General features: G+C 43.9%; 1 protein-coding gene across 6 annotated transcripts in view; it reads left to right on the forward strand.

The window, feature by feature from the left end:
- Nucleotides 1-374: 374 nt before the first annotated feature.
- Ift81 (intraflagellar transport 81) overlaps nucleotides 375-26,418 on the forward strand; it is a 79,413-nt gene continuing 53,369 nt past the window's right edge. For 2 of the 6 annotated variants that reach the window (XM_039089655.1, XM_039089656.2), the window contains exons 1-11: nucleotides 375-518; nucleotides 3,772-3,992; nucleotides 4,967-5,070; nucleotides 6,194-6,374; nucleotides 8,446-8,535; nucleotides 11,996-12,061; nucleotides 12,368-12,478; nucleotides 14,232-14,316; nucleotides 19,488-19,651; nucleotides 20,867-20,962; nucleotides 23,027-23,173. In XM_039089655.1, the coding sequence (XP_038945583.1) occupies nucleotides 3,849-3,992; nucleotides 4,967-5,070; nucleotides 6,194-6,374; nucleotides 8,446-8,535; nucleotides 11,996-12,061; nucleotides 12,368-12,478; nucleotides 14,232-14,316; nucleotides 19,488-19,651; nucleotides 20,867-20,962; nucleotides 23,027-23,173 (1,188 nt within the window). In that variant the 5' untranslated portion in view covers nucleotides 375-518; nucleotides 3,772-3,848. Of the gene's footprint in view, nucleotides 751-3,771; nucleotides 3,993-4,966; nucleotides 5,071-6,193; nucleotides 6,375-8,445; nucleotides 8,536-11,995; nucleotides 12,062-12,367; nucleotides 12,479-14,231; nucleotides 14,317-19,487; nucleotides 19,652-20,866; nucleotides 20,963-23,026; nucleotides 23,174-26,418 lie in introns of all 6 variants that reach the window. The other 4 variants (XM_063271568.1, XM_063271569.1, NM_199120.2 and 1 more) reach the window with 3 other exon arrangements.

Raw genomic sequence — 26,418 nt, forward strand, 5'->3', positions numbered from 1 at the left:
GAGACTCCGTTTGTCTGTCTCTCTCTCCTCCCCATGTCTGGGTCTCTTAATCCATAGTTTATAATTGCTCCATGCGCAGTTTAATCTGGAAATTCTTTTGTCGAAAACCTAAATTCGGAAACCACACCTATTGCCTTCTGACCCCCCAAACCCTATCTAGCCCTGATTCAAACAAGTCGTCGCCCCAAGTTTGGTAAATAAATAAAGGGCTGAAACAGTACACGCAAACAGCACAGGTTAAGTCCTCTGTCAAGTGCGAACTGGAGACGGTTATTATCAGCAGGAGTCTAAGTGGGGCTGACAACTCTGGTCACCCTTGGCTTTCTGTGGTGGCTCTGAACCCCAGGTACCAGAAACCCAGCTTTCCAGCCCGAGGCCCCGCCCCCGGTGCCCGCCCCCAAGCCATAGGAAGTGACATCACTGCATGGCAACCGTTGCCAAGGAGCGGTCTCTAGGAACCCGCTAGCGCCCCGGTGTCTCCCGGGGGTGGGGAGGTGGTTTCGTGAGGAGGATTTGAGGTAACCCCGCCAACTCGCGGTCGGGAACGCCGCGAACCCCGATTCCCCTCAAGCTGCGCCCGCTCCCGGTCGGTGGCGGCAGCAGGGCCTGTCGGGGGTCGGCCGCGCGGGTCCCCCTCCGCCCGGGGCCTCGCAGGAGGCCGTGGGCCTGCGCGCGCTGCCCCGGCTAGGCCAGAATAACACGCGCGTCCTGGTTTTAATTCTTGCCCCGGCCCCCTGGGTGCTGCTGTGGGTGAGTGCTGGTGAATTAGCTCGGCCTCTTGCGCTGGAAGAGGGAGAGTAATTGCTTTTGCTAATTTTAGCGCGCAGCGCCCGCAGGGCACCGACAACCCTACCTGTTCAAGAAACATCTCTGTCCTCTGAAAGCTGGTGGGGGACGTGGGGTGCGGGAGCCCCAACTCATTTCTTTCTTTAAACAATGTTTTGAAGATTGGCGTATGCTAGTTACGCATAATGGGTACCATTATTTTCACACATGCATACATACGGTGTATTTCCACCGTCCCATCCCGGTTTCTCGCTCTTCACCACTGATTCCCAACTGGGCTCCCTTCCACTTTTTTGCCCTCTTTCCTTTTTGGCGGTCCAGTGAATTTAATCACGGTTTCTTTCAGGAGCATGGGTTACTTCCCAGTGGCCAAGCACTGAAGAAAATGTGTTTCCCTCCCCTAGCAACCATTACCTGCCTGTAAATACTCGAGAGCCCCAGACCCCGTCTTTTCTTCTCTTAGCAACATTTACTTGTTTATCTGGATATTTGGTTTGATTTTGTGTTTTTCAAAGAAGAAAAAACTGCACCAACAACTTCTAAATTGTCTTAAATACATGTGAATATAAGGATATGTATTATTACAGTTGAAAACTTGAACCTCCCAAGTTTTAAAACGTAAAGATATTCTTTCTTTCTTTCTTCCTTTGTTTGTTTGTTTATTTATTTTTGGTCTGTTGTTTGAGACAAGACTTCTCTGTGTAGCTCTGGCTCTCTAGGAACTCACTCTGTAGACCAGGCTGTCTTCCAACTCAGAGATCCTCCTGCCTCTGCCTCCCAGCACTGAGATTAAAGTTGCACACCACTCTCTCTGGCTGAAACATTCCTTTTACATAAGCTTGAAAGAAACCTTAAATTTAGCAACGGTACCGGTTTTGCCGTTCTTTCTTGTCTTTTTAAACAACTTCATTTACTCATTTTTTATTATTATGAGGTAGTAAGATCTTTCTTCCTTTCTTCTAAGTTCCTTCCTTCCTTCCTTTTTATTGTCTTCTAAATGTAAACTTCACCCACTCAATTAAGGAACCCATTTCAGGCCAAACTTGGCGGCCCTTGGTTTTTGATCCTAGCATTCAGGAGACAGAAGCTTGGTCTACACAGTGAGTTCCAGGCCTGCAAAGGCTACACAGCAAGACCTGTTTTAAAAGGAGTGTGTGTGTGTGTGTGTGTGTCTGTGTCTATGTCTGTGTCTGTGTGCACGCGTGCATGTGCCTGTGTGTAGTAAGATGCTCATGGCTCACTCTACATCTTGAGGGAAACAGTATCTTTTTTCATAGTTTTTAACTGAGAAAGCATTGAGATAACTCTGTCTTGTCCAACTCATCTTTTCTAGTTTAAGAGGGTCGTCTTCCTGGACAGCCCAGGCTGGCCTCAAACTTCCGCTCCTTCTGGCTCAGCCTCCCCAGTGCTGGGATTACAGGTGTGTGGCATCGCTCTCAGGAGCAGAAGCTCAGTTTTGTTGCCATGGCCCAGGCTGCTTTGAACTCACTAAGTAGCCAAGGATCACTTTGCACTTGTGAGCTTCCTGCTTGCACCTCCTGAGTGACGACTTATAGCACCTGTCTCCACTTTACTCAGTGCTGGGAATCAAACCCAGAGCTCCCTACGTTCTAGGCAAGCTGTAAATCCCTAGCCCAGCAATTCATTTTAGTAAAGCAATTTACCCCGGTAAAGCCATTTCAGCTGTTAAGAAATCAGTTACTCAATTTTTTTAATTAAAAAAATTAAAAAATAATTTCTTTTCTTTTCTTTTTTTCGGAGCTGGGGACCGAACCCAGGGCCTTGCGCTTGCTAGGCAAGCGCTTTACCGCTAAGCTAAATCCCCAACCCCTAAAAAATAATTTTAAAATATACATCTATTATATATATATATATATATATATATATATATATATATAGTCTTGCTTGCATTATGTACGTGTGCCATGTGGATGCCTGATGCTGATGCTGTTCAGAGAGGGTGTTAGATTCCCTGGAAACAAAGTTAGGGATACTTGTGAATCACCATGTGGGTTCTGGGAACTAAACCCAGGGTATTCTCCAAATTTTTAAGGTTATGGTTTTTCATAACTGCCTTATTTCTCTTCCACTTAAGCTTCTAGGCTGTTTGTTTTGCCTTTCAGCTTGAGGCCAATGAACAAGTTCCTTCAGTCTAGTAGAAGTCGCCACTGTTTCAGGCTCCACATGTATTCAAAATGGAGTTGGATGGATGCCTTGTAGAATGCACAGTTTAGCAAAGAAAGAAAGAACGGCAGCTAAGAAACTAGAACCACATAAAAAGTGACCCAAGGAAAGCCGTGAGACTGGTGTGGTGGGCATGGAGGACAGGCTGTGTGCCTGTGCTGCAGAAGCCGAGCAGGGAGGGCCTGCAGAGTGGTGAGATCCTCTCCTGCTAATGAGGGCAAAGGAGGAGCCATGTTGTAAGGCAGAGAGGGGACAGTTGATTGAACGTTGAATCTAGGCAGGCAGAAGTGGGAGCAGTGATGGGGGTCAAGTTTGAGGGATTAAGTTGAGTTGGGTCATGAAAGCCTTGAGATCCCCAACCCAAAAATCTGATTTTTAAAATAGGAATTACCAATTAAAAAAAAAAAAGCTTGCCTATAGTTCTATCTTTAAAAACTATATTGGGGGGGTTGGGGATTTAGCTCAGTGGTAGAGTGCTTGCTTAGCAAATGCAAGGCCCTGGGTTCGGTCCCCAGCTCCGAAAAAAAGAAAAAGAAAAAGAAAAAAAAATATATTGGGGGCAGTTGTAATGTGGGTGGATATCATTCATTTGTCTGTGTCTAAGTGCATCAGAGTCAAGACAGGTACAAAAGCAGTTGATAATCGGATATTAGCAGCATATACAGATTTCATAATAAAATCCTGATATTCTAATTTCTCCCAACAAAACTGGCCTTGTCATAGCATTTTGTATGCAGTGCAGAAGTACCCCTCTCTACCTACTTCCTACGAATTTAATTCTGATTTTCTTTCTCCCAACAGGTTAGCTGCCAAGATTGAGGATTCCTCGCTCCTCTTTCTCTCTTTCCCCTCTGTAGTTTTAAGCTATAAGATTAATCATGAGTGACCAAATCAAATTCATCGTGGACAGCCTCAATAAGGAGCCTTTTAAGAAGAACTATAATTTAATCACATTTGATTCTTTGGGACCAATGCAACTATTACAAGTTCTCAATGATGTCCTGGCTGAGATAGACCCCAAGGTAAGTTTCCTCTTCCTTTGTAATGAAAAGTATAGCAGAGCAGCCCTTCTTTGCCCTTGATCAACTGTCCTGGGTTTGTTGCAAAGGCCTTTCCTGGGCGAGCTTCATTTATCTGCATGAAAAGGAGTAGCAAAAGAACCTGTAGGCCTCTGCACTAACTCACACTTCAGTTACCTACCTGAAGTTTCTACTTTTTTTTTTTTTGGTTCTTTTTTTCGGAGCTGGGGACCGAACCCAGGGCCTTGTGCTTCCTAGGCAAGCGCTCTACCACTGAGCTAAATCCCCAACCCCAAGTTTCTACTTTTTTACATTTCGTTTATTTTTTCTGAATGTGTGGGAGCATGTACTTGCTGTGTGCATGTGTGGTGGGTATGTCCTTGCTGTGTGCCTGTGTGGTGGGTGTGTACCTGCTGTGTGCATGTGTGGTGGGTGTGTACTTTTTGTGTGCATGTGTGGTGGGTGTATACTTGCTGTGTACATGTGTGGTGGGTGTGTGCTTGCTGTGTGCATGTGCAGGGCATGCATATGCTATCAAACCTATGTGGAGGTCAGAGGACAGCTGCAGGCATCAGTTCCTTCTATCATGTGGATCCCTGTGGTCAAACCGGACTTACCAGGCTTGGTGGTAGAGAGAGCCATTTCGCTGGTCCCTCAGTTATCTACTTATTTAGACATTATTTCTCTACTTAATAGACACAAATAGATTTGGTCCTGGAATAAAGATGCATTTTACAAAAAGTTTTGTTGTATTGCAAGTTAGTTCATGTCTTTTGTTCACTTTCCCATTGGAGACTTTTGAAGCTTGACATTAAAAATGTGAATCCTGACGTGACTTGGAATTAGGGACCCTCTATTGAATCTGTTTTATGAAGAGACCATTGTTTGTGCTCTAGCAGAACAAACTTGTCGATGAGTTTAAGTATCTTTCTTTGTTAAGCCTACAGGAATAACATGTTTTTCAACTCTGTTGCTAGCAAGACGTTGATATCAGAGAGGAGACGCCGGAGCAGACAGCCAAGCGCATGTTGAGCCTTCTTGGTATCCTGAAGTACAAACCTCCGGGGAATGCCACAGACATGTAAGGATCTGCTCCTCACACACATGCTTCTTAACGTCCGGCCCTCCGGATGATGCACTTGATCTTTTTGGGTAACAGCCGGTCCTCCCTCACCTGATGGCCTTAGGACACCACAGGATTTGCAGAACAGCAGTCTAATCCTTCTAGTACTGTTTTGTTACAGAGATCTTAAGTGGTCACTTCTCCCCCTCACCAGCAATCAGGCAAATACTATTTTATGATTTGTGTCATTAGCTAAGAACAGCTTGGGCGGTGGGAGGATGCTCAGTGGTTAATGCTGTTTGCTGCTCCTCCCAAGGACCTGAGTTTGGTGGCTCACAACCACCTACAACTCCAGCTCCAGGGGATCATATGCCCTCTTCTGGCTTCTCAGGGCATAAACACACAGACACACAGACACACACACACACAGACACACACATACACCCCACACACACACCCCACACACACACATACACACATACACTCCCACACATACACACCACACCTCCCCCACACTACACACACACACACACACATACACACATACACTCCCACACATACACACCACACCTCCTCCACACCACACACACACACACACACACACACACACACACACACACACACAGAGCACACACCAACCATATACTTAGACAAATATACACACGCACATGATTAAAAATAAATCTTCGGGCTGGAGAGATGGCTCAGCGGTTAAGAGCACCGACTGCTCTTCCAGAGGTCCTGAGTTCAATTCCCAGCAACCACATGGTGGCTCACAACCATCTGTAAAGAGATCCGATGCCCTCTTCTGGTGTATCTGAAGACAGCTACAGTGTACTCATATATAATAAATGAATAAATAAATCTTTAAAAAAAATAAATCTTCAGAAACCAAAACAACGTAAATGCTGCCCAGCCAATAAGGTATTGAGGTTAACTCTGCTGACTGAGTTTCAGCACAACATGGATACTGTAGTCCTATACCGAGGATCTAATTTTCTCACTAATGTAAGACCACATTAGCTTGTACCTGTATTTTAGAAGCAGTTATATAAAGGGACGAGGACCCTGAAAATCACACGTTGAACAAAGGCTGTCTTTTCCAGCTGTGCTGACAAGCATCTGTGTGTTTCCGTTTCAGGAGCACCTTCCGCCAGGGTTTGGTGATCGGGAGTAAACCTGTCATCTACCCGGTGCTCCACTGGCTCCTCCAGCGGAGCAGTGAACTAAAGAAAAGGGCGTATTTAGCTCGCTTCTTAATAAAGCTGGAGGTGCCCAGCGAGTTTCTCCAAGATGAAACCGTGGCTGACACCAACAAACAGGTACACCGCAGTGATGAGAGCTGCTGGGGTAGTGTTAATTGCTCTTTAATTGTTACTTTAGAGTTCCAGGTGACACCAGAGGGGACAGCAGTATCAGCTGACAGTCAGCCATAGTCCTGTCTACAAGTGTGACTTTTTCCCACAAACACCGTTTAGTGCGAGGACCTGTGAAAGGAAGTGGAGATCTTCAAGTACTTTCTGTGCTCAGTGATTCTGGGTAGACGGGCTCCTGGGCTTGAGATCGCAGGGCGCTGTGCTGGTCATAAGGCAGTGGTGTAGTTTGTCATCCACCTGGGAGGAACCGAACACCTTCATAATTACCCCAGGACCAATGACAGACGTTCAGACTACCTCTGGCCAGTTGGGACACATGAGGCCCTGCAGCTGAGCCAGGCCTGTGTCTCTCAGGGCAGAGGGAGGATGGGATGCTGCCATGTGTTTCACTCATCAGCACTGGACTCTGACCTCAGGTCTGTAAGGAGTGACTGTTGAGCACTCGGCTGCTCTGTGTCCTGGGTCCTCCTGTCACAAAGTGCTTGGCTGACCAGAGACGGTAGAGGCAACAGCCAGCGTGGGTTCCACACAGTTCTAGTCCTCTATACTTTCACTCAGTAGTTAGGTTGAGTTGGGTCAGTTTGTTACAAAGCTTTCGTTCTGTCTTTTCCAGTAGACCATGATGTCCAAGGAGACAGTGTCAGGTTCACAATGTCCATCTTTGTTTTCCTCCAGGATTTGATTCAGTGGCTCAGTATGGGACTGAATCAAAATAATGAACTGAAGGCTTTTCTTTTTCGTCTGTGTACTGTTAAAGGTGGCACTAAAAATATAGTTGATATTGATGTCTTAAAGCTGCAGCTGTGCAAGCCCCTAGGTCAAATGCTACCGTAGGCGTTTCTGTGATAAAGGGGACGGGTGTGTAAGTGTGGAGTGTGTCTGCTCCTCCCCACCCCTTCAGAAATGGGTTCATATATATTACACAGACCACTAGCAGGGATTTTAAAAGATTACATTTTGAATATATGTTTGATATGTGTTTGATGATGTAAATAGATCATCTATAGGAAGTTTATTAGTAGTATCTTAATATGCTCAGCTAACTAAGGGGATAAAAGGAAATCTAGATGTTCTTGAAGAATGTCCAAGAGGTATATATATTTAAAAAGAGAGGCATTTAGCAAAAACACTAATAAAAATTGTATGTTGTCTTTCTCAATGAAAAGCTTTAGATGAATACTTTGTAGATTTATAGCATATTATCAGTCACAAATACTGATTTTCTGATATTGTCATTTAAAAAAACAAAAAAAACACTGTGGTGTGTGTGAGGTGCTAGAGGTCGACCAGATCTTAGTCATGCTAGGCATGTGTTCTACCACTGAGCTACATGCTCAGTCCTTACAGTGCCCTTGATTAAAAATGAGGGTAAGAGCTGTGGATGGCATCCCATGAGCTCCACTCCTCTTTATCACGCACCTGTGTGGATCACGTCCTAGGGCTGCGAGGGTCTGCAGAACAAGTACAGCTCCTGCCGTTTCCTGGGGGAGCCAGACAGGTAACTCCTCAGCTATATATAGTGTGACCTCTCCCTGATAGACGGTCAGAGCAGGCTTTGCTTAGGATGGTGGTGTCTGTGGCTCTGTTTACTGGGATGAGTCTTTGGTTCAGATTAGGAGGGAGCGTGTCGTGAGTGTTCTCAGAGGGCATAGGTCACCTGAGGTGGGAGCACGGACTGTTCCAGGTTGACATGGCTAGAGGGTAGACTGAGAAAGTATTTAGAGAGAGGCATTTAGTGAGGAGACCAGCAGATCTTGTTTTTTAGATCCTGTATAGTTTGCAAGAATGTGAGGGCTTTTGTTTTGGCTTTGAGACAAGGCTTTGATCTGTGGCCCATTCTGAGTTCACACTCATGATCCTGCCTCAGCCTTCCTGGGCCTTGAATTGTATTCATGAGGCATCATGTGTTTAGTGCTCTTCTCTAGGGACTGAAGTGATTGAAGAGGTAGTGGGTGCTTGGTGAAAAGAACACTGCTAGGGGTGGGTGCGGCTGCTAACCTGCTGACTTCCTTTCCAGTATGAAGAGCTGATGGAAGCCTTCAAAGCCCTGCATAAAGAGTGTGAGCAGCTCAAAACATCTGGATTCTCCACAGCGGAGATAAGAAGGGTAAGGAAACGGCTATTTGGATTTTAATAATAATGTGTTTACCTTTTATGGTTTTAGTTAATTCAGCATGAGTTTGAGCTGTATGGAAACTAGATAAATGACTGCTTTTGTAGGACCTTTAATATGTAGTATACTTAATATGTAGTATATTTAATGTGTAGTATGTGTGTAGACATACGTATCCATGTGCGTGGATGTAGAAGCTAGAGGTCATCTGGAGTCTTTCTCTTCACTGTACGTTATTTTTTGAGGCAGAATCTCTCCTTGGATCTGACACTTAGTCTGATTGGGCAGCAAGCTCTCAACACCCATCTGTCTCACCCGCAGCCCTGAAGGCCAGACTCACTCAGCCAGCCCTGCCCCTCCTCTGTCTTTCTCTGCTGAAGCAATCAGTGAGGGCACTGAGCGCATGTTTTATGTTGATAACTAGCAGGGATTTATGAATGCTTCATTTCGAATCTATTTGATAGGTATTCCTCATGTGATACAGAAAAATGCAGAAAAGAACAAGGAACGAGAGGTTGCATCAGCGTGAGAACATAGAACACAATTACTCCATTTTTGAGGACTCCCTCAGGAGACCATTCTCCTTAGAGACAGGGTTTCTCATTGGCCTGAAGCTCACTGATGGGGTTAGACTGTCTGGCCAGCAAAGCTCCGAGATCCTCCTATCTCAGCTCCCTGGTGCTGGGATGACATGTGTTTACCATGCATGCTCATCATGTCGGTCCTGGACTCAGGTCCTGGCTCCAGTTTGCTTGGTGAGCTTTACTGGCCGAGCCATTCCCACAGTCTCACCAGTGAGCCTCACTGCTTTTTATGTGTCTATGTATCTGTGTGGGAGTGTGTGCATGAAAGTGCAGGTGTCTGCAGAGTCCAGAGAAGGATGTTGAAGCCCAAGAGCTGGAGTTATAGGCAGTGGTGAGCGGCCTACTGTGGGCGCTGAGAACTGAACTCGTGCACACATGCGCTTAGCTGCTGAGCCGTCTCTGCAGCCCCTCACTGGTTTGTAATCATTACGTTGTGAGTGCATTTCCATTGTTCCTGCAGTGGCCAAATCTGTTTTCCTCTGTGCATATACATTAGTCATTTTCTCCATTTGTTTGCTCTTATAAATAAAGTCATGAGTATCAACATAGCTTCTGCATGGCTGGGTTTGGTCCTACAATAGTTTTTAGAAAGAGAATTGCTTATTAACATGCGTAAATTATTTTAGGGCTTTTAATACATGTTCTCCAGAAAACATTTTTACATTCTGCCCTGGCATTTAAGTACCTTCCTTAAAGACTTGCTATTCTGACTTGCATGAATCTTGTATTTTTAGAATTCCTGAGTTATGAGTGCTATCTTTATATTCTCATTAAATCGGGGACATCAAAGTTTCTTCCTCAGGGAAGCCGTCCCTGACTCCCTAAATAGATCACTTTCCCTAGTTCTTTTCCTGTGATGGCATTCATTGCCCTTATAAGTGCCTTAATGTCTGCCTTTCTAGCTGCGTGAAGCCCTAAGAAGGCAAGGACTGTGACTGTGTGTCTTCTCCACTGTGTCCCAGGGCCTGGCATGGCGCTTGGTGTATGGCAGGCCACAGTAGGACCCCTGAGAAAAGGGAGTCCATCTCCTGTGTCCTGGGAATGAATCACAGAGGGGACAGAATCCGGAGTCTGACTTTAATTTCACTCATTATTACTAAATATCCTTGAACCTGTTCTCTGCAACAGATTTAGGAAACATGGTAACAAAAGAAATAAAGAATTCAGTCACACTCACATGCTGTCAAGATACCTGCTGTTGACATTTTTCCTTGGACTTGAACTATATATAATGTTTGAAATTTGCTTCTTTCAAGTAGTGTCATTTGTTTTATGAATTTTTCTCATGACATTAGTCTTCCATATCATTTTAATAACTTTCATTTTGTTACATCATAGTTTATAACCGTCAGACATTTAGATTCTTTAAAATTTTAGCTTCATTGGCATCAGTAAGAATCCTTACAGGAAAGGCCTGACTTTGCTGGGCAGTGGTGGTTCACACCTTTGATCCCAGCACTTGGGAAGCAGAGGCAGGTGGATATCTCTGAGTCTGAGGACAGCCAGGGCTACACAGAGAAACCCTGTCTCGACAAACACACACACACACACATACACACACACAAATATACATACATACACACACACGTGTTCTGACATATGTATACATGTGGAGGTCAGAGGATAACTTATGGCAGTCAATTCTCTCCACCGTGTAAGTCTGAGGAGTTGCCCTCAGGTTGTCAGGCTTGGCACCAAGCATCCTAACCCAGTGAGCCATCTTGTTTGCTGCTGTGAATATTTTACTAGAACATCCCACGTGCAGCGTTCATGGCCTGCAGGGATGCATGTTTGTTTAATGACTTCTCACATTATTCTTTAGCACAGCATTATCAATGTTTCCTGAAATCCTACCAGTGATGGCTGCCATTGCACATGTGTTTCTGCATGAGCCCTTGGGTTTTGTTGTTTGTTTTGCTTTGCTTTTGCTTCCTTAAGATGGAAATTTGTTTGTTTCTCTGTTTTCCTTGCAAACTATTGTAGAGCTGATTTAAAAGGAGGTAGTTTTTTTGTTTTTTAAGTTTCTTTTCAGGGAGGTTGACAAAACAGTTTTCAAGATGTGAGCCATGCCTGGCCATAGTTTTTTGTTTTTTTCCAGTTTAGTTTTTTTGGGACAGGGTTTCTTTGTGTAGCCTTGGCTGACCTAGAATTTGCTGTGAAGACCAGTCTGTCTTTGAACTCACAGAAATGCACTTCCTCTGCCTCCCGAGCACTGGGATTAAAGGTGTGTGCCACCACCACTGACAAGCTTCAGTCTTGCATCTTAAGAATACATTCTGACAGGGCACTGTGGCACATGCCTTTAATTCCAGCACATGTAGGGGTGGAGGCAGGTGAATCTCTTGAATTTGAGGCCAGTCTGGCCTACATGGTGAACTCGGAGACATCAGGATTCTGTAGGGAGACCCTGCCTCAAAAACAAACCAAAGCCAACTGCCCCACAACCAAAGACCCCATCATAACCTTAAAATAGTTTTGGTGGGAAATTGGCAGGATACGTGGTCAGAATTTAACAGAGCAGGGCCTTCGGCGGCTGTTCAGGCATTTAGACCTGCACACATTTCACTATGGAAGATTTTGGAAGACTCCTGCAGGCATGTTTGGGAGCAGAGCACAAATGTGCCGTAACAGCTTTACCTGCCGCGTGCACTGTAACCTGCCGTACTTACTTCTCTAGGTGAGTGCCATGCTGCCAGAAGGTTTTTCCTTGCATAGAGAAGCCTGTGGAAATGAAACTGCCCTCAAGTCAAAAGAGGGGCTTTGTTACTTGCTGCTCTGGTTATGAAGGCATGGAAGGTGCAGGGCTTGAGCAAGCCTCACCTCATCCCGCAGACCGAGTGTGTTTTTATTGCCTCTTTACTGCTTTTCAGGATATCAGCGCAATGGAGGAGGAGAAAGACCAGCTCATGAAGAGAGTTGAACGGTTGAAGAAGAGGGTAAGTCATGAATTACCCTGGACACCTCAGCCCAGTCCCAAGGACTGGCAGAGACTTAGGAATGCACATAAAGATTAAGCCAGGCATGGGCGTCCAGTGGCCGACGGACTCGAGTAACACAGGAGGAAAGGGATCTCCCAGGCAGTAGCCCAAGACTTTCAAGGACCTGAGTTGAAAGCTTGGCTGTCTTCTCTGGGGAGTACTGTTTACCAAGAGAAAGTGATAAGTGGATGCCAGGGTCACCTGACCTGCTAATGCCTTTCCTAAGCGTGACAGTGACATGCACTACTTCTTCTCTAACTGTAGGTGGAGACTGTCCAGAACCATCAGCGAATGCTTAAAATAGCAAGACAGCTTCGGGTTGAGAAAGAGAGAGAAGAGTTTCTTGCTCAACAGAAGCAGGAACAAAAGAATCAGGTATCCGCAGGAGGTTTATGCTCAAGACCACAGAAGTAGCTCCTCTTGGAATTCAGACTGAAAAAAAGAATTTGGGGTTGGGGATTTAGCTCAGTGATAGAGCGCTTGAAGGCCCTGGGTTCGGTCCCCAGCTCCGAAAAAAAGAAAAAAGAAAAAAAAAAGAATTTTACAATTTCTCATTTCCTTTTGATAGACCTATTCTTTTTCTTTAAGACTGGTTTTGTGAGAGTATGGTGTGTGTGTGTGTGTGTGTGTGTGTGTATGTGTGTGTGTGTGTGTGTGTGTTGCTGGGAATCAAGCCAGGGGCCTTTCTCATGCTATACAAGTACTGTATGGTTGACCTGTATCCCTAGTCAAGACTACAGTTTCTCTCCCTCTCCCTCTCTCTCTCCCCTTCCTTCCTTCCTTCTTTCTTTTCTATTTCTTTTTTCCTTTTTTCAGTAATTGAGGGTTGACCCTCAGACACATGTTAGGCAAGCACTCTACAACAGAGCTGTATCCCCAGATTCTTTTTTACTTTTTATTTTGAGACACAATTTGCTTATTTGTCACTAGAATAAAACGTACAGGGTGCTGCTATCACTGAAAGCAAAAGAACGTTCTAGCCGCCTGGTGAACACCGTAGGGTTAGCACTGACTTTACGGCTGCACAGTAGCGGGATCTGAGGAACAACCTGAGGCCAGTGCAGTCCAGAACACAACGCTTGCACATCGTACAGAGCCCCACCTAGGGTGTCGTTGCTGTTGACGGTGTCACAGAAGCTCTTAAGTGAGTGGTTGGGTGTTCACAGTCACCCACACCGCCATGCTTTGAAACTGCACCTTAAAGAAGAAAATATTTGGCTTTAAAGTATTATTTCAATTTATTAAAAATCTGCCTTAAACTTTAAACATATATTTCAAATCAAGGTAATTTCTAAATTGCCAATTTAAGCTGGCAGCCAAGATACTTAGCTCCTCGGGAGCTGACTCGGCAGCACAGCCATTTACTGCAGTGGAGGGTTCTGTTCCCTGAGCCTTGGTGGTTATTTCAGGTCAGGGACTGGTGCTGAGCCATTACTGCAAATGTGAACATTCCCTAGGGAAGAAAACCTTGTTACACAAGGGAAGGCATGCATCTCTCTAAGGAATAGTTTCTCTAAAATGTTTTCTATTGACTTTATTCTTTATTTATTTTGAGACAGGATCTTCCTGTATAGTCCTTGCTGTCCTGGAGCTGGCTGTATACACTGGCCTTGAACTCACAGAGATCCTCCTGCCTCTGTTTCCTGAGTGCTGGGATTAAAGGTGCATGCTACCATACCCAAATGGATGATTTTTCTTTAATCGCTACCTTAAAAAGTAACTAAAGGAAAATGTTCTGGAAGCATTTTTTAAATTTCGCATGAGGGTCTAGAGAGATGATAGTTTAATAGATTAGAACATATTGCTGCTCTCACAGAAGATCTGAGTTTGGTTCCCAGCATCCATACAGGATGGCTTACAACTTCCTGTAACTAATTCCATAGGATCTGACACCGTTTTCTAGCACACACACACACATACACACACACACACACACACTAACTAAAATAAATAAAATTTAAATGAACATGCAAATATCTTGAGAAAAGTATGTGCCTTTGCTTTGGTGCACTTCTTAGTATTTTCCTGTTTCTTGTGTAGCTAGGAATCCCATGTATCCCCGTTGCTTGTCTATGTAAGCCTTACTTCACTGGACTGAGCAACTAATAAGTTGAATTGTCGTTTAAAGCTGTTTCATGCGGTGCAGAGATTGCAAAGAGTGCAAAACCAGCTGAAGAGTATGCGGCACGCGGCAGCAGACGCCAAGCCTGAGAGTAAGTGGAGCCCTGAGTGACGTGTACTCGAGAACAGGCATTCACTGCAGGACAGCCCTGATCATGGTTGGCGGCCATTAACCGACTCCGCATTTTAGGGCATCATTGCTTTCCTACCTGGTCAAAGGGAATCCTGATTTAAAAAAATATCCATGGGTTTTCAAAAATAGTTTTTGCCTCCTGTTTTCAGTCAAACGATGAAAGTAGGCCCTTTCCTGTGTGCGTAGGATGGGTGTTGTAAAAGTGATGGATGGAAAAATTAGGAATCCTTGACAAGGCTAAAAGGAAAACGAAGGTTGGCAGTCACGGCACATACCTGTAATCCCAGTGCTTGGGAGGCAGAGGCAGGCGGATCTCTCCGAGTTTGAGTCCATCCTGGTCTACAGGGTGAGTTCCAGGACATTGAGGACTACTATAGAGAGAAACCCTACCTCAAAAAAAAAAAATCAAATACTAGACCTTGAGGCGAATGTTTTCTATGGGCTGGTTTGGAGAATGGCAGGTAATAACATGGGTGTCCCTGGCTGAGTTCTTCATAGCTCTGTGCAGGTGATGAGCTGTTTTCCTGGCCCACTCAATCCCATTCCAGGTATTCAAAGTGTCCTTGCTCCTCAGAGAGGAGCTCACAGGAGCTAAAGGAGCTGGACAAAGTTCTCATTTGTGTTGGGAAACTGTTACAATGTGAACATCTAGCCTAGGGAGGGACCATAAGCTATAAATAGTGCATGGCACCTAGGATGCAGTAACACAGCAACAGACAATCATGGGTGTTGGCAAGAGGCACAGGAACAGGATCCTCATGTTTGCTGCTGTGAAGACAGGGTAGAGATTCCTCAAAATGCTAACAGTCATTACCGTGTGAACTTCTAACTCTTCCCTTTTTAACCTTTATTCGTAAGGGGGCACATACGCCACCATATGAGTATGGAGGTCAGAGGACAGCTTGTGGGAGGTGGTTTTCTTCTATCGTGTGGCTCCAGAGCTAAGACCCAGATGGTCGGATCTGGTTGGCGGCCAGCAGCACCACTGCTGAGCCATCTCACCAGCTCCTGAACCAATACTTCTAACCTTAGCCATATACTTAAGAGATGGTAAACATCTGCTCACACAAAACCTGAACATACATGTTCATAGCAGCATTATGTGTAATAAACAAGAGTTGAAGCACCCCACACGTTCCTAGCGTGTATTTGTACAATGGAGTATTGCTGTGCCACCAAAGCGGGTGAATTGCTAATACGAGCTCATGGCGTGCGTGAATCTCAAAACCAACTGTAAGAAGCCAATCACAAAACACCATGTATTGTATGGTACTATTTATAAGAAATATCTAAGATGAGAAAACCCATAGAGGGCTGGAGAGATGGCTCAGAGGTTAAGAGCCCTGACTGCTCTTCAGAGGTCCTGAGTTCAATTCCCAGCAACCACATGGTGGCTCACAACCATCTGTAATGGGGATCTGATGCCCTCTTCTGGCACACAGGTGTACATGCAGATAGAACATGCATTTATATCATCATCATCATCATCATCATAAATATAATAATAATAATAATAATAATAATAATAATAATAATAATAATAAAGAAAAAAGTAAGTTCAGAGACTCCTTTGCTAATAATGACCTAATGAATTGTTCTGGTAGTTGGATAACTGTTTATATACTGAATTCATTGAATTGTACCTCTGAATGGGTGAACTCTGTGGCAGTTAAGTGGTAGCCCAATAAAGCTATTAAAAGGGACAATGCAGGGGCTGGAGTAATGGGTCAGTAGTTGAAATGGTAAAATGGCTTAGCCCTTGTACAGAGGACCCAGGTTCAGTTCCCAGCACCCACACAACAGCTTACAACCATATCTAACTTCAGCTCCAGGAGATCTGATGTCCTTCTCTGACATCTGTGGGCACCGCACACATGTGGTACACAAACATACAATGTAGGCAAAATACCCAGACACAAAATAAACCCTTTTATTTAGTTGTGGGTGTCCCTTATCTAATTCTTTGTTTACTAAGTTTTACTTTGTAGGAGGTAGAGTCTCAGCAGATTTTCCTACATGTGTACGACATGTTCTTCATAGTTCTCTTATAAAATGATGACTGTCCTAAAGATTTCATTATATTACAGCCACATTACAATATCAAAAAGTAATTTGTGTGTCAGAAATCTAGTAAATATTCTGTTAGTAGTTGGGGTATGCGTTCTGTCATAATACTTTTCCTGGGGAGATGAAACCATGTCTTCTTATAGACCAGTGTAAATATACTAAGTTCAGCCTAGTGAACCATGAGATTTTAGGGCTACTTAGAGGAATACAGGCGAGGGGTTATTTAGAGGAGCAGAAGGGACTCAGTGACAGCGGTATCACCAAAGCCCACCCCAGCATGGGTGAGAGCTCACAGAAGCTGGGGCCTGGAGCACACTGCACAGTATACAGGCAGCTCAGTGGGTAGAGAATGTTCTTTCCAGGTGACTTCTGGGAAGCCAGGACAATTTCTCCTCCTTTCAGACAGCATGTCTGTCTTAGAGTTTTCTAGGCAGTTTGATGGCATAGTCAGAGTTCTCTAGAGTAACTTAACTCATAGAATGAATCTGTATGTGTGTGTATTTGTGTATATACTGATGTATACATATACATATACATACATACATACATACATACATACATACATACATACAGGCTATGGTACAGCTAATCCAACAATGACTGGCTATGAATAAGAAGCCCAAGAATCCAATAGTTGATCAGTTCCTGAAGCTGGATGTCTCAACTGGTCTTCACTGGAATCCCAGAGAAGTAGACTTTTAGACTTTAATGCCAGTGAAGTAGTGGGCCTGGTAGCAAGCCAAGAGGACATGGGCAAAGAGTAAAAACTTCCTTCTTCCATGTCCTTCCTTACATAGGCATCCAGAAGAAGTTATGGCCCATAGTAGAGGTGGGTTTTCTCAGCTCAAAAGATATGGATTAAAGGCCTGTCTTCCTACCTCAAAGATCCAGATTAGAAGCAGATCTTCCTATTATTAAGCTTAAAAACCCCTTACAAGTATGCTCTCCAATTTTGGTTCTTAATTTCAGATGTAGTCAAGTTGACAACCAAGAATAACCATCACAACTAGTCTAAGAGTAACTGTCAGCAGTTTTATTACTTACTTCAGGTGGGAGGGACCTGGTGAATCTGGTCAATTTCAGGAACTTCCTGAAGTTGTTTTGAGTTGTTTACCTTCCTGGTTATGGGGTTTCCCTGCAGGATACAGTGCTTCAATGTATAGCTTCTAGGGAACAGTTACACAATAGGAAGTAGGAGCTGAAGCTTAACCTTGGATAAAAAAACACAATGTTTTCCATAGACAAGAGGGAAAAATCGAGTGAGAAAAACTGGCTGAAAACAGGTAAACATAAGATATTATATGTTATGCATGTACTTTGTAAGTGGACAGGAACTGAGGCCTAGGATCCTCTGCTCATAGTTCATGCATGCTGGGCTCTGTCATATCTGAGCTCTTCCCCAGACTGCCATCAGCCTTTAATCAAGGTAGTAGACATGCCTCTTACCTGAATGTTCTCTGTGGCCTTTGCAATGCCTCCCTCAGGCCCTGTTCCCTTCCTCAAGCAGGCATTGATCTACTCTTTGTCACCGTAGGGTTAGTTTGTGTTTTCAAAGCTTTTTAAAGTAGAAAAGTAATTAGGGCTGGAGAGATGATGGCTCAGTATTTAAGAGCACTGGCTGTTCTTCCAGAGGATTGGGGTTCAAGCCCCAATACTCACATGCAGTTCACAACTGTCTGTAACTCCAGTTACAGGCAAAACACCAATGCACCTAAAAATAAATTATTAAAAATAAAAATGTTTAAGAATCTTACATGTAAAAACATTTTAGGTGTAGATTTCATGCACCTGTGCTTATAGGAAGTGTGTAGCTACCTGGAAATGAGCAGGCTGGTCCCCACATGGACAAGGAGACGAATGTAGAGTTGGTGAGAAAGTGCATGGGGCTGGGCGCCATAGGAGCGTAGAGCAACCTTCCCTTCTCTACCTTTCTCCAGTCCTGAAGGGGCTGGGGGAGCACTGAGAGGATGAGTAGAAAACCCGTGAATTTGCACTAATAAAATTTTACATGTCTGATCTGTACAACAGAACTAAAATAACTTTAAGGCTTTGGGCCAGATTTGTTACGCAATCTTCATACGTAGATTACTTAAGCTAGAAACTCATCATTTTTAAAAGTCAAGAATTTGTAAATGTGTAACGGAAAGATCAGAAATAAACTACGTAAATCTCTCCAGGCTGGGAATTTACAATAAAACCATTATTCACTGAAAATCTGTATATAGTTGTACAGCTGCCAAAGTAAGAAAACTATTAAATCTTAAAATATTTACTATAAATTAATACTTTATAAAATTAAAAGCAACTAAATTTAAAACATTTATGGAAGTGGGCACTTTTATTTCTCTTTTCCGGATTTGAACTTGTTGACCTCTCACTGTCTGCATTGGTCTGAAGCTGGCGCATTACCATGTGTTACTAGTTATGAACTATTAGAAGTAGAGAAGCTATTAAAGAAAAAGAAGCCAGGCAAGCCTTTAATTCCAGCACTGGGGAGGCAGAGGCAGGTGGATCTCTGTGAGTTCAAGGCCAGCCTGGTCTACAGACTGAATTCCAGGACAGCCAAAGCAAGACAGACAGACAGACAGACAGACACACACACACACACACACACACACACACACACACACACACACACACAGATAGGAAGGGAGGAAGGGAAGGGAATAAAGTGCCCTGTGTAGGAGAATTCCTGGGGTAGATTGCTTTGTGTTTTCCTTTGGCCCACTGGCTTCTTAAATACTTAGAAGATGAAATAGGGCCCTGATAGATGTGCTTCCATAACGGTTATTTGTAATTTAAGGAGTTAGGTTATACAGTTAGAAAGATCCTAATCAGTTCTGCTATAACTATCTCAATGTTTTATGTAAATTGTGTAAATTGTGATTTATGCTCTTACTAATTAACCTGGAAAGGTTTCAGTGATGTATGGTACTGTATAGATACTGCACAGAGAGTGTTAACACATTACCCCACCGCTCACGCCTGACTCACAAAGCAGGATACAGAATGTCATAGTAAATGCCCTTTGAACTAAACTTTCATTTACTTTGTCTTTTAAAGGTTTAATGAAGAGGCTAGAGGAGGAGATAAAATTTAATTCATATATGGTCACTGAAAAATTTCCAAAAGAATTAGAAAGCAAGAAAAAGGAATTACACTTTTTACAAAAAGTGGTTTCTGAGCCAGCTATGGGCCACTCTGACCTTCTTGAACTTGAGTCTAAAGTAAGTGATGGTCTTCTAGTTTGGCGGTATGTGTCCTGGGACAAGGACCTGCACTCTTCTGTGATGTCCTCCTGTGACCCTAGAGCTAGCCTGGGCTAAGAGCTGACAGCCCCGCTGATGCATTGTCCTGTGGATATTCTGGAATGTTGTGTTCTTTAGAATAAATCACAATATAATATCACTTCTGTTTTTAAGTGTAACAAATAGGGTGGTTTTATATTTAAAACGTTTCATGTGTACTTTGACTAGACTTTGCTTCAGGATTCACTGAACGTTAATGTATTATAACATCTTGTTCCTATAAATAAGGCACTAATATTTGTATATTTTTAAAAGTTCTCATGCAAATTGATTGAGAGGTTTTTACTTGCTGATTCTTTAATTTGTTTAATAAGCTCTCCTATTAAGTATCTATTTCTGACCATATTGCCCTCCTAACTCACTTAGACAACATGGCTGTCCAAGTCAGATATGGCTTAAATTGAAGGTCACAGGTTAGGGGTTCAGACCTTTGAAGGATGGATATAGGAAGCCATGGTTGGTTGGTTGGTTTCTCTTTGTTGAGAGTCTGATGTTACTCAGTTTTGTTACTTTGGAAAGGGTTAGTGATCAGGATAAATGGTATCTATCAGTGAGTGTTAGATGTTCCATGTCGGCTCTCAGCTGGGTCCGTGAACTCCCTGCACTCTGCCTCTGGGGAATGTCTGTCTGGGTTCACATTGTTGCCTGGTAACTTGTAAGTCCCAGCGGAGGAGTGTGGGTAACTTCAGGTTTATAGAGCGCACCTTTCCTTTGAGTGCTTCAGGATCATGTAGGCATTCTGATTCAGTCTCTAGAAGTAGTCAAGTTGTATAATATTTATTATTATTTTAGTTGTTTCTAAAAGTGCTCACGACAGTCCACTCATACAGTAGTTGGTACTTTGTTCCTGGTGACTTCCAAAATGGCTGACTGTTACATAAACTCAAGCCGAGCGTGGCCCTGCTGCCGCACTGAGCTCACTGAGTGCACACAATCATGGGGATGGTGGTGTTGTTGTCTGGCTGCTTGTTTTAGTGTTTTTTGGTTTTTTGAGAGAGTTCTGCTGAGTAGCTGAAGCTGACCTAAAGTATCTATCCTCCTGCCTCAGTTTCCCTAGTGCTCAGAGTTTCAAGTATGCGCTACCACTCCTGGCTGTCAGGGAGAGTTTAACATCTTTCACCTTTCACATTTTAGGTCAATGAAGTAAACGCAGAGATCAATCAGTTGATTGAGAAAAAAATGATGAGAAACGAGCCAATAGAAGGCAAGCTCTCACTGTACAGGCAACAGGTAAGGTGGTTATCTATGGTCTTACGGTGAGGAGGAGAGGAATCACGGCTTCCAGGTCTCTGCTAATCTCCATGTTACAACAGAGGAGTAGCCGAGGCCTGGGAAGGCAGCACTTCAAGTTTGAAATGCAGTGTGCCAGTTTCTGTGAATGTGGAGTTCTGTTTATTAAATGGCAAGTTCATGCTAGGTGGTGTCAGTCAGGATGGACGCACACTGATCATGGTAGGTGGTGTCAGTCGGGATGGACGCACACTGATCATGGTTGGTGGTGTCAGTCGGGATGGACGCACACCCTCAGGTTAAACTACTGATGTTTTAGCTCTAGTGTTGCTGTTCGTTTTTTAGGATATAAAATCATCTGATCAGGTTCCAGCGCTCACATTCCTGTTCTGTCTGATGGAGTTAGCGCATAGCTTCACAGTGTTGGATGTAGGGAGAACCTGGGCACTTTGATCTTGGGAGGGGTTCTCCTGTTTCTCTGTCACATGAGATCTCAGTTCCCACACAGAGTGGCACTTCACTCCCTTGTCTTTAAGGTGGAGTCCCTGCATAAGGGGACACATTTCTTCATTGCTTCTCTTTTGTTTGTTTGTTTATTTATTTATTTATTTATTTATTTATTTATTGGTTCTTTTTTTCGGAGCTGGGGACCGAACCCAGGGCCTTGCGCTTCCTAGGTAAGCGCTCTACCACTGAGCTAAATCCCCAGCCTCTTATTTATTTTTTAATAAAATGAAAAAATAGAATTTTTAAAGGGTCTGCACAGCATGCCCCTCTCTTGTCATGCTTGTTTTACTCTATGGTATCTACTGTGTCACAATCTGGCTGATACCATTCTAAGAATCTAAGAAAACTCTCAAGGCTGAGTGTAGTGGTGCATGCCTTTAATCTCAGCACCGAGGAGCAGGCCAGCCTGCTCTACAGAGTAAGTTCCAGGACAGCCAGGGCCATGTACAGGAACCCTTTTTCCAAACAAATACAAACCCTGTCTCAAAAATAAATAAACAAATAAAAGAAAGACAGAAAAGAGAATTTCCAGAGTTCTAGCTCATGTAGATGTTCATTCACATTTAAGAGCATCCATCTGGATTATGTAAATATGTACAAGTCTGATGTTTGACTTTTAACCTATATCTTACTTATTAAAATGCTAGACAGATGCCTCTGCAATTAAAAGCTCCTGCTGCTCTTACAGAGGACCCCAGTTTTGTTCCCAGTCCCCAGGTCAGGCAGCTCACAGAAGCCTGTGCCTTCAGCTCCAGAGGACTCCGTGCCTTCTTGTCTCCATGGACCTACACACACACACACACACACACACACACACACACACACACACACACACACAGAGATGAGTCTTGGGCTGGAGAGATTGCTCAATGGTACAGAGCATGTGCTGCTCACATAGGACCCCAGTTTGGTTCTCAGCACCCACATGACACTGAAAACCTCCTGTACCTTCAGTTCCAGTGCCCCTGTCTGACCTCTGTGAGCTCCTGCACACACATAGTGCCATGCAGACACTGAGGTGTGCACGCATACACGTAACAGAAATATCTCAAAACAAATCATTTATTAAATGTACCAAATGTCATAGATATCTTAGTGAGGCTTCATTGCCACACAGGTGCTGGGAAGTGTGTATGTGGAGGTCCATGGAGACCAGACTGCATTGACTTCACTGTATTTCTCAAAATAAGGTGCTCATATTTTCTACCAGTGAGTGGAGATCTACAAACCGTAGACTGGGTCTTAGTCTGCGTCCTTCCCTGGAAGGTGTTTTCATTGCCTTTCAGTGTTACTCAAGAAGGCCTGAATATTTTTACTAGTGTATATTGGGGGGCAGTTAGTGGTTCCCCCCATCCCAGGGCTTTTGCCTTTCAGCATGTCTTGGGTTTGACAATACACATTGTTCCTGCTAAACACTAGCTGAGGAAAAGGACTGGTTGGCGCAGGTGGTATTTCTGGAAATATTGGTAAAAATAAAAAATAAAAAAGGTAATTTCACAAGATAACAGACAACTGAATGTATGTATTATTTTATTCTCATATTAAATATCCATCTAGGCGTCCATCATTTCTCGTAAGAAAGAGGCCAAAGCTGAGGAGCTGCAGGAGACCAAGGAGAAGCTGGCCAGCCTCGAGAGAGAGGTGTCTGTGAAGACAAACCAGACCCGGGAATTTGACGGCACTGAGGTTCTGAAGGGAGATGAGGTAGGTTGAAGCATCTGAGGCTCGAGGTTGTGTCAGTGGGGTTTTGTTTGAAATCACTGACATGTTCAACTTTCTTAAGTGTATGCTGATGTGAGGTTAATCTCAATTAGTAAAAGTTACTGAAAGCCGAAGTATTAAATATTGTGTCTGTTTGAGGTAATATTAAAAATTTCTTGATATGAGATACAAAAGACTGGTGTTTTCCGAAACAGTATTCTAGAGTTCCACTTGCCTTTTGATTTAAATTGTGAGTGTGTGGGAGGGGGTGTGTGCTTGTGAGTGTGCGTGCCTGCAGAGGCCAGAGCTGGTGTGCCGCACGCCGCTGCAGTCACAGTGGTCGTGAACCACCTGATGTGGGCGCTGGGACTCACCCTTAGTTCTCTGGAAAAGCAGGGCGTGCTCCGAGCCATTTCTACATCTCTGACTTTATGTTGGATTTATTTAAATATTAAATTATAAAGGCAAAGCAAGTCTAGGGAATCAAACAGATAATAAATTTGTCTTTGTTACTGAATATGGAACTAAGGAAGCATTATCACTAAATGACTGTCAGCAATATGTATTTGACTAACAGCCATCAAAATGGCCTCAACCTGCATGCTTTTAAGCTTTGAAATACTGCATGTCTGTGTTCCTAAGTTTTGAGCAATGCTTTAATAGTTGCATTTCTTGCATCAGACTTGTAAGTTAGTGGGGCAATTAACACTGACTGCTGATGGAGGAACTCAAGCAGCAAACACCGTTCTTCATTGTTTACTATCAAGTTAGCTCCAGAGCAGCTGAGGGTAAGGCCAGACATCTTGTCTCAGTGCTGTCTTACTTAGCAGCTCAAGTGGCAGGCCCCAGATGGACTCCAGCACCTTGCCTGTGGTCCTTAGCTCCTAGATCTCAACTAAGGCTGCTTTGAAAAGCTGCTCATGTCCAAACCCCATTTGGACTTTGAAAACTTCTTGAGTTCATACTGTGAAAATTGGCAGTGTTCCTTCACCGTGCCTAGTACAAATGAATTCTTCCTGTGCTGCAGATTATTTTCTTCTGTGCTTCTGATTGTAGCCTTGCAGTGTGGCTTTTAGTCTGAAGGGGAACTAGCAACTTAGTAGAGCAACATTTGGTTGACAAACTCCACTGGGAGCTAGATATGAGACTCCTGCCTGTTGCTACAACACTGGGAACCTGGGCAGTAGGGACTGAAGGGACTCTGAGGCTAGCCTAGGCTACAGTGTCTCAACAAACAAAAAGGAATTTCTTTGGCTTTTAGCATCTGCTTCCAGTTGGCTATCAGACACAGCTTATTCTGAATGATGCTTAGGAGACAAGTGTGTGCTTCTTGGCGTCTTTGATGTTCAAGGAAGAAAAAGGTTAATTTCCCAGCAGTTTTGCTTGTAGGGCCCTGTGCTGCTTCCTAGTGTTTTTATCCAAGTGAAGTCCCGGTCACAGGATAACTTAAGTGCTGTGACCACAGTGCCCATGAATCCCGTGTCAGGCTCACTAGACTTTCTCTCTGTGCAAATGCGAGGGGGAAGAACCCAGTGACAAGCTGTGAGCCTTTGTTTCCCAGACATGTTGTGCAGTGGTTTCTGATGGCAGACCAAGAATGCTTTTGAATGGGGAAAGATAGCTTTGGATTGCTATGGTCAACTTAATTTTCAAGTAATGTTTGATCAAACTAGAACTAATCAAGTAAATTATTTGGCATTTACCTAAAAGAACAGAAGGTATTGGGGAACATTATGCATAATTTTCTAAAGAACAAATCTTGGTAGACCAGTTTTATTTTCAACTTTGATAGAGTGATAGACCATATGGGCAAAAAGGAGGAAGCTCGTTCTACTTAAAATTATGTAAGATACCGGCCTTCTCTGAAGTTTCCTATTTGGCATCACACGGAAGTCACCCATTTATAATTTTCTCTGTGAAAGCACTTGGAGAGAAGGTGTTAGGAGATAGTGGCCCAGAGCTGGGTGGTAGTGACTGGAGCCTGTAAAGGCAGCACTCAGGAGTGCCCTGAGGCAGGAAGATTGCCAGAGGTTTGAGGCCAGCCTGGGCTACATAATAAGTGCCAGGCCAGCTGAGTCTACATAGACTGAGAGAGAGGGAAGGGGGTTGTGTAGTGTTTGTAAAGAATGCCATGACCGAACCTTATGAGTTGAGGAAGCGGGGCTCCAGTCTTGAGAGCTTCTCGTGCAGAGCACTGTGCTGGATGGCTTGCACTTGCCTGCTCTAATCAGAGCAGTGTTTTCACCCTTGTTTTACCGTTTTCGGGCATCCAGGGAGATGATAGCATTGCACAGCTCAGACTTGTTCAAAGTCGAATCTGTTTCCACTGACCTTGAGAAGATTCTTGACTTTTCTGAGGAATTTCTGTCTGTAAAATGGGGATGAATGTCTCTAGGAAAAACACATGAAATAATTAGTATCAAAGCTTCTTACAAAGCGGGCTGAGCCACCACATCATGTGTGGAGCTGTCGTTCTGTGGCATGCTCGTGCTTCTGGGAGGAACAAGGGAAAGAGAGGGTAAGAGCCAGGCCCCGGGAGTCAGCTCAGGGAGTCAGCTCTCTGAGCGCATATCACCCACTGGCACATGTCTGCAAGTGTGAATATGCAGAATGTGGAATAATTGATGGGGGTTGGGGATTTAGTTCAGTGGTAGAGCAAGCGCAAGGCCCTGGGTTCGGTCCCTAGCTCCGGAAAAAAGAAAAAAAAATAGTTGATGCCGGAGGACGCGGTGACTTCTCTCTTCCCTCTGAGGACTGACTGACTGCTTTAGTGCCTGCAGGGTCCTTAGAACACCAGCAGCTCCCATGCATTGGCTCCTCAGACCTCGGTGTTCTCGTTACCACGAAGTGGAGATTGTGAAAGCTAGAACTCTAGGTCACGGCTGAAGTTTGAAACCAATGTTCAAACTGGAGCTATTAGGAAAATATGAAAAATGTTCTAATTAATTCATAGCCTACATTCAAGGTGTAGTAGGATAGTGCTGGGGAGAGCCATTGCAGCAGCCGTTCACCGAGCAGTCGCCATGTGCTCCATCTGCAAAAGCACATTTTTGGTAAATAAATAAATAAATAAATAAATAAATAAATAAAAAAATGGCAAGCAAACAAGTCAAACTCCCATTTCTTTGGTAGTGGATGTCCAACAGCAGGACTGTACTCAGGATGGCAGTCTTGTTAACATAATTAGAATAAGAGACATGGAGATCAGGGAAGTTCCATGCCCAGGGAAACTTTCTATGTGTGTGGGT

This window comes from Rattus norvegicus, chromosome 12 (assembly GCF_036323735.1).
Source record: "Rattus norvegicus strain BN/NHsdMcwi chromosome 12, GRCr8, whole genome shotgun sequence".
In the NCBI taxonomy this organism is placed as follows: Eukaryota; Metazoa; Chordata; class Mammalia; order Rodentia; family Muridae; genus Rattus; species Rattus norvegicus.